Source organism: Sus scrofa, chromosome 13 (assembly GCF_054392235.1).
Source record: "Sus scrofa isolate SSC_HxYL_T2T_F1_AM1 chromosome 13, Sscrofa_HxYL_maternal_Yorkshire_Landrace_v2.0, whole genome shotgun sequence".
Lineage (NCBI taxonomy): Eukaryota > Metazoa > Chordata > Mammalia > Artiodactyla > Suidae > Sus > Sus scrofa.
Window position 1 is genome coordinate 198353542 of NC_139395.1, and position 17481 is coordinate 198371022.

Below are 17481 nucleotides of genomic sequence, written 5' to 3' on the forward strand. Positions count from 1 at the left end.
AAGACCATACAGAATTCTGTATTTCAGAATAAAGTAAAATAATATAACATATTAATTATTCCTATGAGACAGCTAAGTTCTTTATTTAACAAATTAGAAGATGAAGGGAGACAGGATTAAGATGGCAGAGTAGAAGGACTGGAGCTCACCTTTTCTCATAAAAGCAACAACATTATAACAAACTGCTGAATGACCTTCAATCAAATAGACTGCAAACTATCAAAGAAAGATATCCTACTCCAGAAGACAAACATGTGGATACTAAAAAATAGGCTACGAAACAACAAATGGATCATTATCAAAGAGGAAATTAAAAAATACCTAGAAGCAAATGACAACAATGACATAACAATCCAAAAACCTATGGGATACAGCAAAAGCAGTTTTAAGAGGGAAGTTTACAGCAATACAAGCCTACCTCAGTAAACAAGGAAAAACTCAAACAACTAGACCCTACACGTAAAGTGACTAGAGATATAAGAACAGACAAAACCCAAAGTTAGCATAAGGAATCATAAATATCAGAGCAGTAATCAATGAAACAAAGAAAACCATAAAAAAGATAAATGAAATTAAAAGCTGGTTTTTTGAAAAGATCAACAAAATTGACAAACCCTTAGCCAGACTCATCAAGAAAAAAAAGAGGACTCTATTAGAAATGAAAAAGGAGAAATTACAACAGACATGACAGAAATATAAAGGATCATAAGGACTACTCTAAGCAACTATATGACAATAAAATGGACAACCTAGAAGAAATCGACAGACTCTTAGAAATGTACAATCTTCTAAGACTAAACCAAGACGAAATAAAAAAGTTGAATGGACAAATCACAAGTACTGAAATTGAAACTGTGATTTAAAAGGTTCCAATAAACAAAAGTCCAGGACCAGACGGCTTCACAGGCAAATTCTATCAAACATTTAAAGAAGAGCTAACATCTATCCTTCTGAAACTCTTCCCAAAAATTGCAGAGAAAGGAACACTCCCAAAATCATTCTATGAGGTCACCATCATCCTGTTACCAAACCAGACAAAGATACCACAAGAAAAAAATTATAGCCCAATATCATTGATGAACATAGATGCAAAAATCCTCAACAAAATACCAGCAAACTGAATACAGCAACACATTAAAAGGATTGTACACCATGATCTATCAGGATTCATCCCTGGGAATGCAAGGATTGTTCAATATCCACAAATAAATCAGTGTGATAAACCACATTAACAAACTGCAGAATAAAAACCATAGGATCCTTTCAATAGATGCAGAAAATGTTTTTGACAGAATTCAACACACATTTCTGATAAAAACCCTCTAGAAAGTGGGCATAGAGAACCTACCTCAACATAATAAAGGCCATTATATGACAAAACCACAGGTAATATTATTCTCAATGGTGAAAAGCTGAAAGAATTCCTGCTAAGATTAGAAACAAGACAAGGATGTCCATTCTGCCCCTACTATTCAACATAGTTTTGGAAGTCCTAGCCACAGCAATAATAGAAGAAAAAGGGTTAAAAGGAATCCAAATTGGAAACAAAGAAATAAGTCTATTACTATTTGCAGATGACATGATGCCATACCAAGAAAATCCTAAGATGCTACCAGAAAACTGTTAGAGTTCATCAATGAATTTGGTAAAGTTTCAGGATACAAAATTAATACACAGAAATCAACTGCATTTCTATATGCTAACAATGAAAGATCAGGAAGAGAAATTAGAAAACAATCCATTTACAATCTCATCAAAAAGAATAAAATACCTAGGAATATACCTACTCAAAGAGACAAAAGACCTACTTTCTGAAAACTATAAGAAGCTGATGAAAGAAATCAAAGATGACACAAATAGACGGAAAGACATACCATGCTCTTGGATTGGAAGAATCAATATTGTCAAAGTGACTATACCACCCAAGGCAATCTACATATTCAATGTAATCCCTATCAAATTACTAAGGACATATTTTGCAGAACTCGAACAAAATATTTTAAAGTTTGTTTGGAAGCACTAAAGACCCTGAATAGCCAAAGCCTTTCTGAGAAAGAAAAGTAGAGCTGGACTCAACTATACTACAAAGCTACAGTCATTAAAACAGTATGGTGCTAACACAAAACCAGAAATATAGATTTGCAGAACAGGATAGAAAACCAGAATTAAACCTGTGCACCTACAGTCAACTTATCTACAACAAAGGAGGCAAGAATATACAATGGAGAAAAGACAGTCCCTTCAAAAAGTGGTGCTGAGAAAATTGGACAGCTACATGTGTAAAAGAATGAAATTAGAACCCTCCTAACACCAAACACAAAAATAAATTCAAAATGGATCAAAGACCTAAATGTAAGATTGGATACTATAAAACTCTTAGAGGAAAACACTCTAAGGCTGAACTCTCTCTGACATAAACCACAGCAAATCTTCCCAGATCTACCTCCTAGAGTAATGACAATAAAAATAAACAAGTGGGACTCAGTTAAACTTAAAAGTTTTTGCACAGGAAAGGAAACCCTAAGCAAAATGAAAAGACAACTCACAGGGTGGGAGAAAAATATCTGCAAACGAAATGATTGACAAGTGATTAATCTCCAAAATATACAAACACTTCCTACCGCTCAATACCAAAAAAACAAACCACCCCATCAAAAAATGGGCAGAAGATATAAATAGACATTTCTCCATAGAAGACACAGAGATGGCCAAAAAAACTCATGAAAAGATATTCAACATCACTATTTATTGGAGAAATGCAAATCAAAACTACTATGAGATACTACCTTACACTAGTCAGAATGGCCATCACCAAAAAGTCTACAAACAATAAATGCTGGAGAGGGTGTGGAGAAAAGGGAACTCTCTTATACTGTTGGTGGGAACGTAAATTGATGCAACCACTATGGAAAACTGGGTGGAGATTCCTCAAAAAACTAAAAATAGAATTGCCATTTGATCCAGCAATCACATTCTGGGCCTCTATCTGGAGAAAACCATGATTCAAAAAGGTACAAGTACCCCAATGTTCATTGCAGCACTATGCAAACAGCCAAGTCATGGAAGCAACCTAAATGTCCATCAACAGAGGAATGGGTAAAGAATATGTAGTACATATGCACAACGTACTATAAAAGCAATAAAATAATGGCATTTGCAGCAACATGGATGGACCTAGAAATTATCATGCTAAGTGAAGTTATTCAGACAGTGACACACAAACACATGCTCTCACTGATATGTGGAATCTAAAAAAAGGATACAATGAACGTCTTTGCAGAACAGATATTGACTTGTGGACTTTGAAAAACTTATGGTTACCAAAGCAGACAGGTTGCAGGGCGGGTGGCAGGAGGAGGATGGGCTGGGGGTTTGGGATAGAAAATACCATCAAATTGGGTTATGATGATCATTGCACAACTATAACCAAAGTTTATTGAGTTTTAAAAAATAAGATGAAGGAAATTCTTCATAAAATTATAAATTTAGAAAGTATGGAATTATATTTGGCATTATATTTTACTTAGTCCAACTACCCAAATGCCCTTAAATGTCATCCACAGCATTTTGCCTACAGGGTTCCCTTGACCTCTGTTTAACATATGTCAGCTCCAGCAGGAATCACTACATTTCAAGACAGTTCATTCCATTTCAACATGCTTAGAATATTCTTTTCTTTTTTAAAAGTTATTGCACACCTATTGCTTCTAATTTTGCCTCCTGGGCTCATTAAGAATAAGATGAATTTATGGTAGCTCCACAAATATGTAAAGGCCACTATTATGGCTCTCCTAAGTCTTCTGAAGACTATCAATCCTTTTTCCTTTCAATAATTTTAATGTGGCCAAATTTCAGTGTGCTTCTTCATTTGATAATCTTTCAGTTAGTTGTACATTCAGTAGCTCTTGAATCAACTCAGAGTATAAAAGCTGGAAGTCCACACAATATTTACGCTGGAATATTTTACCAGGGGGAGGAGTAGGAACACTATAACACCTGGGACTAAGTCATCCCATCATTGTCACTATTTCAGGTGTGTCTCATAGAGTGCTCTAACTCTCTGTGAGAATTCTTCATCACTCACGTTGTTTAATAATGCTTTCTTCTACAGAATATGATTTATCTCAATTGGGCTGTACCCTACTGGCCTACAAGGCCTGTACTTGCTTAACTTTAAGACCAAAGAAAGAGCCTAGAGTCAGCGACAGAGACATCAATGCTTTAATGGATGGGGAAGCTTATGTGTTTGAAGCAAGGCCCTAGAGCAATACCCCACCATGTGCAGAGCCAGCAGCAATCTTCACTCCCAAAGGGAAAGGGAGATTACCAATTATAGGGGGAATTGACTTCTGGTTGACTCATTAGTTACCAGGGAAACCCTAGAGGGGCACACCCCATACCTCCCTTTTGATAAGAACAATCACCAGCTGGGACTTGGGGCAAGTCTGTGGAAAGGTTAGTCACATGCATAAGGTGTAGGTGAAGCAGGTGCTGGTGGGGCAGAAGATGTACAGAGAGCTAGACAACAGACACCTTCAGTGGCCTGACCATATACTCCACCCCTCCATACCCTGTAGGACCCTTACAATCTTGGTCAGCCCTTCTTCTGCAATATCTCTGAGGTTAGGTATGTAGGTGGCACTGCAATCAGATACCACAACTGTGATACATACAGCAAGTAAGCCACCCCTGGTTTTCACAAACCCAGAGCCACCCTCAGGGAGGGCAGGTTCTGGCTCTAAAAGAGGCATTCTGATGGCCTAGTCAGGAGTCAGCAGTCACAGTACAGGTCTGCCATTAGGGGTAGACCCATTGGGACTTTCCAAATGACAACAACAATAACAACAAAACCCAGTTAATCTCTCTAGTTGGTCTTGTGTGTCCAGAAGACAACCTTGTCCACGCGACACAGTATAGCCCAGGGTAGGGGGTGATTCATGGGCAGCCAGATACACAGTAATGTTTTCTAACGGGGGGGTCCTTCTGCTGTATTGGCATGTGAGACAGGAAGGTGGTGAGAGTCTTTCCCCTCATTGTCAATTGTTCCCATATAGTCACAGTAGCTGGGTGGATTTTTCATGGAAGTCCAGAGGAGAGGGACAATGGCATCTTGCTGTAGATTCATTTCACAACAAGGCCACTGTGGCTGCTCAGTCCTTGAATAGATTCCCTTCACGCAGACTAGGGACAAACTATTATACACCTAACAGGCACAGCACAGGGGAGACTGTGACACCTGAGTAAAATACAAGCATTCTGAAATAATACCACACTTGCCTGTGGTTTTTGTCTTCGTTTGCAATACAGTTCAGAAAACTCAACTTTTCAATAATACAGGAACATGTCTAAAATCATGTCTACAACGGCCACCTAGTTTTACCTTAGATGTTGGAACCACAGCTGCTCTATTCTGAATTTCAAAAATATTCCCTTCCTCAATGGCCAAAGCAGATGTACAATGCATGTCTTAAAGGCCACAAAACAGGCTGCTCTGGTTGGTAAAATTTAAGTTAAACCAGGTATGAGCCTTTTGACTTCTCAGATATTCCCAAAATTTCTCCTTTCGATTATAAATCTTTCAATAGAAAGCACTGGCGATCAAAGTATTTGTTCCAAAATGCTGGGGTTCAGACATGTCCCTCTGTGCTAGGCCTCATTTATTCATCTAGTCATTCATGTTGGAGGAAAACTAATCAGATCTTGTCAACAGGCTCAGGGTATGTTAATAGAGAAACACTTTATAGGCCATACATTTTATCCCTTATACCCAACCGTCCCATAAGAATTGTACATGGGCTTTTAGCAACAGACTTACAAAAAAGCAGCATCACACTCATGAGTTAGACTCTAACGACTCCATTAGATAATTTTGCTTCCCTTCCTGAATATCAGGGAAAAATATGGCTAACATGATGACTTTTGTAAATCTAGACCCCAAATAGTAGAACTAGAATTTAACATCCACAGAAACATAATACTGTTCTAAAATTACTCTCATCTCCACCAAACACAGCCAATTGAAGACTAATTTGTTTGCAAAAAAAGTCTGGTCAATTGGTTATATAAACACCTCCAAACTGGTGTAATTTCTCAGGAGTCTCAGAGTGAATTTCCAAAAGGCCTCTCAATATCAGGAAAGCCATGTCAAAGGCCTGACCTAAGGCTCCACTTCAGTAGCATTTTCTTCCAGAGGTCCCCAAAATATAGAGTTTCTTGAATATGCCAGGGGAAAGTCTTTTCCATTCCCCTGATAAGGTGCTCAGAACCCAAGAATCTCCAATACATGAGGAACCAGGTAGAGAGAAAAGAAAAATTCAATTCTATCCGCAGGTGTAGTTTACCAAATTGCTGTTATGTTATAACTAACTCGAGAGGAAGAGCTTCCCCATATCTGGAAAACGCATATCAAAACCAGTAATATTCCATCAAAACCCATAAAAATTATAACCATATTCACCAGGTCACTCAGTAACCAATCCCTTTTGTTAACTTTTTATGAAGTCATCAGGTCTTCTATTAGGATTTTTAATTTCTTACTCTGTTAAGCAGAATAATCTGAAATTTATCAGAGACTTCTTATTGCCAAAAAGTCCTTCTTATGAATTTTATTGAAGATAAAGCACTTTTCAAAAAGTGTTATAGGCCTCAAGTCCCCTTCAAGAAGATTAAACCCAAAAGCCTCTGGCTTTGTCTCATTGTAATGCCCCTTCCCCCACTTTGACCAGCCTGGGCTGCTCACTTCCTTACCACAGGGAAGGAATGTCACCCATTCCTCACACCTTCTCTGTATAACCTGTTCCCCATGCAAATAAGGTATTCTGCCTGAAACTAATGAGAAGATCAAATATGCCCCACACAGAGATCAAACAATGCTCAGCCCTTATGTATGGTGTAGGGGGCTGGGGCAGTAAAACTGGGTCTCCACTCAGGTCCCTATCATGTGGATATAAAAACACCTGTGAAGGGAGTCAGGCCTCTCTTTTTAACCTGCAGATGTGTGAGCTGTCCCTCTCTGAAAATGTACTTTTGCTTTAGTAAATCTGTAAAACGTCTGCCGTTCCAGTGCTTTGCTATGGCAAGACAGGGACTGAGGAAACTAGTTCTATCAAAAGCATCATGGCACAACAAAAATTGTCTGTAAAACACAAAAGACTTAAAAGGCACAGTAAAATACCTGATCACAATGTAATTGACAGAGAAACTTGGTTACAATAACTAGAATTATGACTGATTATAGTCTTAAGTCTTTAAAAAAACCATCTCCAGAAAAAAACCAAGAAGCAAGTAATAGTAAACTCTTTGTCATACCAGCATTTCCTGGTTGGAATACTTAAATGCTTCAGTCTTCCTCTCCTAAGAAGGCAAAGGTCGGTATACTTAGACCTGCCCAGCAATTAATGTTCAAATATTTTATCCTGTTTGAAATGACCCAGATAGTCAGTTTTTTTTTTTTTTTTTTTCTTTTTTTACCACACCTGTGGCATGTGGAAGTTCCTGGGCCAGAGATCGAACCTGTGCCACTGCAGTGACAACACTAGAGACTTAACCCACTGAACCACAAGAGAATTCCCTAAATTCTCTTCATTTCACTTAATTTCAAGTTACCAAAATCTGATGCTCCCTGGGTTAGGATCCTAGTGGTTAGGAGTCGACACTCTCTCAAGTTACCAAAGTCTGGAGAGACTATTTTAGATAGATGTTCCCAAAACATAGTTTTTTCTATGGAGTTTACCTAAAAGCTCTTTTCTCTTTTAGGAATCACAAAATATGAAAGTTCCAGAGAGCTTAGGTAGAGCACTTACTTCTCAAACTCTCCAGAAATACCAGTTCCTTCTAGATATCTAGTTTAATCAATTACAAAAGGTTCACCTGTACTGATAGGCGAGCAGAGCCTTTAGAGGCCATTGTTTCCAGAGCTCTTGGCTGCTCCCAGTCATCAAAGACAGCCAGCAAAGGGGCCCCCCATACCAGTGGACAGCTACCCCAGGATTAGCCCTACAATTTTCAGGCCCCACAAACTTTCCACTCCCATAACTTGGCGCTCGGGGGAGTTTCCTCCGTCTCCTGACTAGCTCTGCCCATTGTTGGGCTGCATTCCACAGGCAAGACCCAGCTTTAAAACCAAAGAAAGTGCCCACAGTCAGCGATAGAGACATTAGCGGTTTAAGGGATAGTAGGAGCTTACACGTCTAAAGCAAGGTTCTGGAGCTACATCCCACCACCCGGAGGACGGCTTGCAGGACGTGGCGGCCGCCTTCCTCCAGAGCTGAGAGAGTATTGCCAGGCTGGGAGGAATTGACTTCAGGTCTTTCTCATTAGTTACCAGGGAGACCCTGGAGGGGCACGCCTCTTACCTCCCCTTTGATATGAACAATCACCAGCTGAGGCATGGGGCAAGTCTGTAGGAAGGTCAGTGCATAGGGCGCAGGTAAAACAGGTGCTGGCAGGGCAGAAGACGTACAGGGAACTGCCACCTTGAGTGGCCTGAGCATACAGTCCCTTATTCAACATCTTTCACCATCTCTTTGCTTCCTATTAAACCAAGTACAAATTATATGCAATGTTTGACGTCTCTGTGCTACAACTTCATTTTCTAAACATAGTTCTTGTTATTCATGTATTTACATGCAGCATGTCTACAAAAATCAATTATTTTAATTTTCCAACACTCAGAAATTTTATAACTCTTGGGCTCTTTTTTTCTTCTTTTCTTCCTGTTTTCCTGTCCTTATTCCCCTTATAACTGAAGCTGTCAAAATCCTACTAATTTTTTTTTTTTTTAATAAAATTACCATCTCCTTCAGTAAACCTTCTTGGTCTTCCCAGTTAGATGTGACCCTCTCAGATGCACTTGTACTTCTCTGTTGTCAGTATATTCTGTTGTTTTATATATATGTTCATATGTGATTTTAAAAAGCTTGCTAGAAATTTGGACAAAAGAAAGACACTTGGTACACTTTTGATTCTCTATAGGAATTAGCTAAATATTATTTAATATATTCATGTTCATCGGTTTGACTGGCTTTATTTTTAAATTTATTAAAGTACTACACAAAAGAAATGATTAAATAGATTTTTTTTTCATAACCATATGAAAATCATATGGTTAAATGACAATTTGTTTTCAAATCCTTCAATTTTCTTGAAATAGCTTTGAAGGCTCTTGGAATTAACCTCAGGGTCAGCTTAAAATCCAGAACATTTTGTAAACTAAGCACACAGTGGGCCTTTTTTTGTGAGCCATTAGGTTTTTCTTACAATTTCCATCTATCCCTTTTTTTCTGCTTATTTCTCTGTGAATTGAACCTAACCCCATACAATATCCCAATGGGAGAGAAAAAAAGTGCTGGATATGTGCTGATGCTGATAGAGAGAAGAAACTGGAGAGAGAGTAGAACTTTCTGGAAGTTTGGCAGTCCCTCTCAAGAAGAAAATGAGCTTATATGAATCACTTTGTGAGTTGGTGCATTTAAAATCAATTGAATCTAGTAACTACATATTGAAAGTTTTGGAGAATGGTGTAAATTTTGTCAGATTCTATCAATATTAAAAATAATACTATTTTCTAAAATTCAATATCACAGGAAAGATGAAATAAGGACAATACAAGTTTGTGGGTTTTTTTTTTTTTTTTTTTTTTTTTTTCCTTTTCTTTTCAGAGCCGCACCTGCAGCATATGAAAGTTCCTGGGCTAAGGGTCAAATTGGAGCTATAGCTGCTGGCCTATGTGCTACAGCCACAGCAACTCCGGATCTAAGCCATGTGTACAACCTACACCATAGCTCACAGCAACACTGTATTCTTAACTCAATGAGCAGGGCCAGTGGCAGAACCTGTGTCCTCATGGATACTGGTTGGACTCATTAACTACTGAGCCACAATGGGAACTCTGCCACTAAAGTCATACTTATTTAGAATAGGTTTATAGGCTAAATAAAATGCACATTTCCCAAAGACTTAATATACTTTTGAAAATTGAGCTATGTAACTGTTTTCTTCCCCAGCAAACTATTTAGAACAGTACCACAGCAAATTTGTGTCTATTGAACACATCTCTGGCATGAAAGGAACACAGTTAGAATACCTAACATTTATATAGCATTTTTAATGTCATATTTTTCCAACTTTTTCTTAAACATAATAATTTAATGTTCATAACCTGCCTCCAAAATTAGGTTCTATTATCATCGACCCACTTTCCAGATGAGAGAAATGAGATAGTAAAGACAGACTTTGTCTAAATGGCAGAGATCCACTGTAAACCTAGACTTCGGGGTCTCTATTTTAACGATCTTTACTATTACAATGTGCTCACCCCCAGGTATTGGACAAATTATGATTTCAGTGAGAAAGGCCAACCAAAAAAAGCTTTCAGTGGCTTGTCTAACTCTGTTGTAACCCCTCTGTTTCTGAAGTTTTCACATCTTATTAACCTCATTTTCTCTGAATGTTCTGAACAAACAGGCCAATTCCCAGCACCCTAAGTTGCTGCCCTGTATCAGCACCACCATCTTCATCACCTCCCTTTGTTTCTAAGAGCTACAGAGAAGCTGAACATTGATGATACGGAGATTTAGGACAGGTGCTCCACCAGGAGAAAGTTCTTCAGAAGGACTCGGAAAGTTAAGGGGCTTAGATGTTCTTCCCTAAAGCAATGCTAATTCAAAGTTTATCTGTTTCATTTAGACTTTCCTGTCATTTAAAGTGAAGGCAAAGAACCAAAAAAAAAAAAAAAAAAAAAAAAAAAGACCCTGCATAGATAAGAGGAACAGCGGGAGAGATTTAATTCTCTTCCATTTCCAAGGCAGGATGTTCTGACACATAAAAAAGCTGGCTGGAAGAAAAATGCCCCTTGGGGGGGAATGACTGGTAGATTATGAAATCACTGGTATGAGAGTTGGGAAGGAAGGCCTTATTAAGGCCTCTCATCTGTTCTCATTACAACGCTGCCTCTGGTGGGCTCTGAACTGCTCTGACTCCTCTCATTTTAAATAACTCCTGCTACACGACTTTCTCCTGAGACTCCATTTCCAACCCAACTATTTAAAACCTCCACCTGACATTCAACCTGTTTCACTTTGGTCAGTTTCATCTTATTTCTTTCGTTATTTAATCTGTTGGCAAGCTGAAACCATTTTTCTCCTGGAATGGACTTATATGTTCTTCAAATATCAGTGGGATTATTTTATCTTATTATGATGACATAAAAGTAGAAAATGATAATTTGAACATCAAAGATTTCAAGTACATAAAAGCTATCTGTCATAGTCAATAGATATAAATGCATTTTGCACTTTCCTCTAACTAGTCTTGTCCATTTTTTTTTTTTTATTACAGTTAAGGAAAAAAATTGATGAAATTTTTTGACAGTTTTAGGTCAGGATTCTTTAGAGGGTTGGGGTGATTATCTCTTAGGGGTTAGTCTTTGTGCAGATTACTAATTTATCCATAGAGGTTCATGTTCTAGAAAATCATTTATTCAAAGAAGATTAAGCATGTGTGAGACTGTGCATGCCATACTTTTCAGTATTAAACATGTAGGTCTAATGGGACTGGCATCTATGCAGAGCATGTTTTTTGTCCATTGGTCCACTCTGGCAACTCATTTAGTGGGATCCTGTTAACCTTGCTTTCAGATTATATCCAGAATCTGATCTCACCACATTTTCTCCCATTCTATGAGTCCTATAGCCTCTTTTCTGGATTAGATTATAGCCTTTCACTGGTCTCCCTGACAACATTCTTGCCCTCCCATAAACTATTCTACCAGTCAGGGTGAATTCTATGACTCTAACATTTAAGAAACTTCAATAGCTCCTCATTTCACTGGAGGGAAAACAGTCAAACTATAGAAGACCCGTTATCATGTGGACCCTTCTATCGCTATTCCATTTCAGCCATGACGGCCTCCTGGCTTTTCTTCAAACAGGTCAGGCATGCTTCCTTTAGAGCATTTGATCTGTTTGTTTCCCCTGCCTGGATTAATCTATACAGCTAAGACCTTCAGTTCCTTAAAATTTTTTCAGTTATAGTTGATTTACAATGTTGTGACAATTTCTGCTGTATAGTTGTTTTTTTTCCTTCTTGGCTGCCCCATTGCATATGGAGTTCCTGGGGCAGGGATCAGATCTGAGCTGTAGTTGGGACCTAGGATGCAATTGCAGCAATAGGATCCTTAAGCCACTGTGCTGGGCTGGGGTTTGAACCTGCATCCCAGGGCTGCAGAGACACTGCCAATCCCATTGCACCATGGCAGGAACTCCCAGTTCCTAAAGTTTTGATTCAAATGTCACTTTTTCAATGAGACCCGACCTGATCACTCTATTTTAATTTGCAACAGCACCTCAACACCTGCCCTCTGCACTGGCTTACCAAGCTCTGCATTTTCCCAAAGTATTCATTCATATTAAGCAGACCTCCAACATCTAACTACTTGTCATACACATTGCTTATTTTCTGTTTTTCTTTATTTGCTAGAGGATGTGTTCCACAAGAGCAGAAAATCTGGTTTATTTTATTCACAGATACATTCTGAGTGCCTTGAATAGGGCCTGGGGCTGAAAAAAACACTACTTAAATAAAAGAGTGAATGAATACATTGGATGCGACTTTCAGAGACATCTTAAGGAAACAGTATTAAAAATACTTTCAAGTTGAAGTAGTATGATGAACTGTGTGTGCTTTGTTATCCTGGGGATATGCTGTCTAAGGAACCAGGATTGGTCAGATACATTTCTACCATGAGAAGAATAGCTTTTTAATGTACTCTTACTAGATGTCATTCACAAATGACTTTAAATCAGCCATTTCCTTTTCAGGTTATAAAAACAAGAATATTGATCTTCGTAATATAAGTGGCTGTTAATAAATTATAATGCACATGGGCTCAGGCTATTTTTGTTATAAGCAATTTTATTTAGTCAGTAATTCACTCATTCTGAAATTACTTATTGAGTCAAAGTTGTAGACATTCATTTATATATTTAAAAATACTTTTACATGGTAGTTAGATTCAGGCACTGAGAATACACTAGCAATTCAAAAATGAAAAAGGCTCCTGCTCCCAAAGAGAACAACATGGTAGAAAGAAACAAATGAGAAAGAAGATGTAATGCCATGTGACAGGAAAAACAAAAGAGGTGATTTGATGTTTAAGGGAAAGGACGATTTTAACTTGGAAGTTCTGGAAAGATTGTTAAATGGTGATATGTGATCTGTGCCCTCAATGCCTAGAATCATGCCTGGTTAGAGGAAGCTTTCCATGTGTTTTTTGAATTGAATTCTCAATCAGTAACAAGAAATATTATAGGATCGATTTTGTCTAAGAAAATTACCTAACTGCATAAATTTCTATTCTGTGCTTTTTGTAATTTTCCTTAGTTTGTAAGAGCCATACTACTTCTAGATTGTAATTTGATTATATTTGGTGTTATGAATACACGCTTCCAAGATTTGTCTGGGCGATCTTCCCACTCTGAGTTCCTTAGCTCCTGATAATTCCCCGCGAGTTGTGGTCTTCTTAGCTAAATAATACTATCTCAATGTTAATGTTTCCACCTGAAATCCAAGTCTGGGGAGTTCCCATCATGGCTCAGCAGTAATGAACCAAACTAGTATCCCTGAGGACTTGGGTTTGATCCCTGGCCTTGCTCAGTGGATTAAGCATCTGGCATTGCCATGAGCTGTGGTGTAGGCTGCAGAGGTGGCTCGGATCCTGAGTTGCTGTGGCTGGAGTATAGGCCAGCAGGTATAGCTCTGATTTGACCCCTAGCCTGGGAACTTCCATATGCTATGGGTGTGGCCCTAAAAAGACAAACAAACAAACAAAAAAAACAAATCCACTTCTGATATCACATTCAAGTGAGAAATAGACTTATAAGACACAACCATTCCCTTAGGACCATGCTTTAGAACCAGTTCTTCCATAGTTTTTCTACTATGGACTGAATGGTTGTGTGTCTTCCCCCACCTGTAAGATTCATATATTGAAACAATAATCCAATCCCCAAGGTGCTGATTTTGGAGATGGTGTGTTTCGGAGATAAATAGGTTATGAGTGTAGATTAGTGGTCTTATAAGAAGACACAGGAGGGAACACTCTCTCATGTTCTCTTCCTTTCTGCTGTGTGAGGATACAGCAAGAGGGCAGATGTAAATGAGCCAGAAGGAGGGCTCTCATCAGAACCATGCAACACTGTGAATGCACCAGCAATTCAAAAATGAAAAAGGCTCCTGCTCCCAAAGAGAACAACATGGTAGAAAGAAACAAATGAGAAAGCAGATATAATGCCATGTGATAGGAAAAACAAAAGAGGTGATTTGATGTTTAAGGGAAAGAAAAGCTTCCAGCTGCCAGAACTGTGACAAATAGATGTTAGTTGTTTAAAACAATCAGTCTGTGGTATTCTGTTATAACAGCCCTGACAGACTAAGCAAGATAAGAAGACATAGTCCTGCCTCTTTATCTGTAATTCAAGATGGTAAGGACTTTTTTTTTTTTTCTTTTTATGGCTGCACCTGTTATATATGGAAGTTCCTGGGCTAGGGGTCAACTCAGAGCTGCAGCTACTGGCCTACACCATAGCCACCATGGTAACATCAGGTCCAAGCTGCATCTGTGACATACACTGCAGCTTGCAGTAATGCTGGATCCTTAACCCATAGAATGAGCCCAGGGACTGAACCTGCATTCTCAAGGACATTATGTTGGGTTCTTAACCCACTGAGCCACAATGGGAACTTCATTGTGTATCATCTTGATCTATTGAAAATTCTAAATAATCCTTAAAATAACTAATAGAGTTAATAAACCGTCTCAGCAAGGCTGCAGGGTACAAGGTCAATATGCAAAGTCAATTGTATTTCTATATACTTGCAACAAACAATTAGAAAATGAAATTGAGGCAGAGTAGACCAAAGTTCAGAAAAGCTAATTACCTCCCACAAGTTTGCTTAGTTAACAGTAAATGGCAAATCTATGGTGCCAACCCAAGTCTCTTTGTCTTTAATGACCTCTTTGTACTTTTCAACGTTTTGTGAATATATAGGGTAAAAGAATATATTTTTTGAAATGCTTTTACTTCCCTATTTTATTATCATATTTCTTTAAATTAATTTATTTGTCTATGATTTAAAAAATAAAATCTGGAAAGACTGTCTTGCATTTAAAAAACTGCTCACTTTGCAACTTACAGAATGGGAGAAAACAGTTTCAAATGATGCAACTGACAAGGGCTTAATCTCTAGAATATATAAACAACTTATACAACCCAACAGCAAAAAAACCAATCAATGGAAAAATGGGCAAAAGACCTGAATAGACATTTCTCCAAAGAAGATATACAGATGGCCAGCAAACACATGAAAAAATGTTCAACATCGCTGATTATAAGAGAAATGCAAATCAAAACTACCATGAGATACCACCTCACACCAGTCAGAATGGCCATCATTAATAAATCCACAAATAACAAGTGCTGGAGGGGCTGTGGAGAAAAGGGAACCCTCCTGCACTGTTGGTGGGAATGTAAACTGGTATAGCCACTATGGAGAACAGTTTGGAGATACCTTAGAAATCTATACATAGAACTTCCATATGACCCCGCAATCCCACTCTTGGGCATCTATCCGGACAAAGCTCTACTTAAAAGAGACACGTGCACCCGCATGTTCATTGCAGCACTATTCACAATAGCCAGGACATGGAAACAACCCAAATGTCCATCGACAGATGATTGGATTCGGAAGATATGGTACATATACACAATGGAATACTACTCAGCCATAAAAAGAATGACATAATGCCATTTGCAGCAACATGGATGGAACTAGAGAATCTCATCCTGAGTGAAATGAGCCAGAAAGACAAAGACAAATACCATATGATATCACTTATAACTGGAATCTAATATCCAGCACAAATGAACATCTCAGAAAAGAAAATCATGGACTTGGAGAAGAGACCTGTGGCTGCCTGATGGGAGGTGGAGGGAATGGGAGGGATCGGGAGCTTGGGCTTATCAGACACAACTTAGAATAGATTTACAAGGAGATCCTGCTGAATAGCATTGAGAACTTTGTCTAGATACTCATGTTGCAACAGAAGAAAGGGTGGGGGAAAAAATGTAATTGTAATGTATACATGTAAGGATAACCTGACCCCCTTGCTGTACAGTGGGAAAATAAAAAACAAACAAACAAACAAACAAAAAAACAACAAAAAAAACCCTGCTCACTTTGAACTGAAGAACAATACACAATACGTCTCTTTTGTTTATGAACTAAATATAAATTATACCTGAAGCATTGCCAAAAGTGTGGTCAAAATTTGGTCCAGTAAAGGGAGGAAAGGTGGTCCCCTGAATTCTTTCCCATTCATTATCATCATTTAGATCCTGGATCCAGAAGCAAAAGCCATCTTCAAAATTACAGTTGATTTTCTCATCATCTGTGAGTTTAAAAAAAAAATCAGTTAAAATTTAGTTCACAATAGGACTAATTGTAACACATTGAATTGAAAATAATATAAATTCATAGTTTGTAATTAAATGGTATGCAAAAAATATTTTTAAAATGCATTTTAACTATTTAATTCCATTCGGTTAAAAAGAAAAAACAGCTCTTTGCTGTGTTAATATGTCTCATACCCAAAAAGGGCTTTAGCAAAGACAAGTGTCTTGATCTTACTATTCTTTATTTTTTATGTCTTACCTCTGTTGGCTTTTCACATAAAGTTTCTTCCCAATTTTTCACTCCCCCCCCATTTACTTATTAAATTTAATACTCAGGTCAAAATTGTTGATTTTACAATTCTTACAGTTGTAAAAAAATTGAATATTCTTACAATTAGTTTCATGATTTTTTTTTTTACTTTGAATACTTGCAGTATTTTTTTTGAATTTTCCTATTGGTTTATAATTTTTCTCAAACTAATCAGTTTGTTTTGAAGGATGTGAGTGATTTTCTTTGAAGAAAGTGATCTCATTTCTTTCCAAGTATCAAGTAGAGAGAGGTATACGTAAGAGTTATTCATTAAAGAACTTGCATATGGAACAGATAATGATCCTGTTCTAAAATTTTAGGACTTTCTACTTTAAAAATTCCATTATAGTATTAAAGTGTATGAAGATTCAAAGACTAAAAAATAAACAGTACTTACTATTAAGCTCTGTGCTGTTAAATGCAGTATATGTTGCATTAAAACCAATATAATCATTTTCATCAGATTCTATAAGAAAGGTGACAGTAACTTGATTGGAAAAAATCCTAATTGTTCCAGGGTTCATTAACCAGAGAGAAGCTATAAAAAAAAATGAATGACTGTTATATATCTATTCATCGATTTATTGATCCAAACATCCATCCATCCATCCATTGATGTAGCAATCTTTTTATATGATCCTACTTGGTTAACTAAAAGCATTAGTGCTATTATTAATTTATTTTAACTAAAATGTATCTTTTCCTATAATAATAATGTTT

At 37.6% G+C, this 17481-nt stretch overlaps 1 protein-coding gene across 3 annotated transcripts in view; it reads right to left on the minus strand.

The window, feature by feature from the left end:
• The window catches only part of TMPRSS15 (transmembrane serine protease 15), a 172326-nt gene that overhangs the window by 94567 nt on the left and 60278 nt on the right, over positions 1 to 17481 (minus strand). For 2 of the 3 annotated variants that reach the window (XM_021068532.2, NM_001001259.1), the window contains 2 exon segments: positions 17159 to 17299; positions 16298 to 16447 (listed from right to left, as the gene is read on the minus strand). In XM_021068532.2, coding sequence (XP_020924191.2) covers positions 16298 to 16447; positions 17159 to 17299 — 291 coding nt within the window. 3 annotated transcript variants of the gene reach the window in all.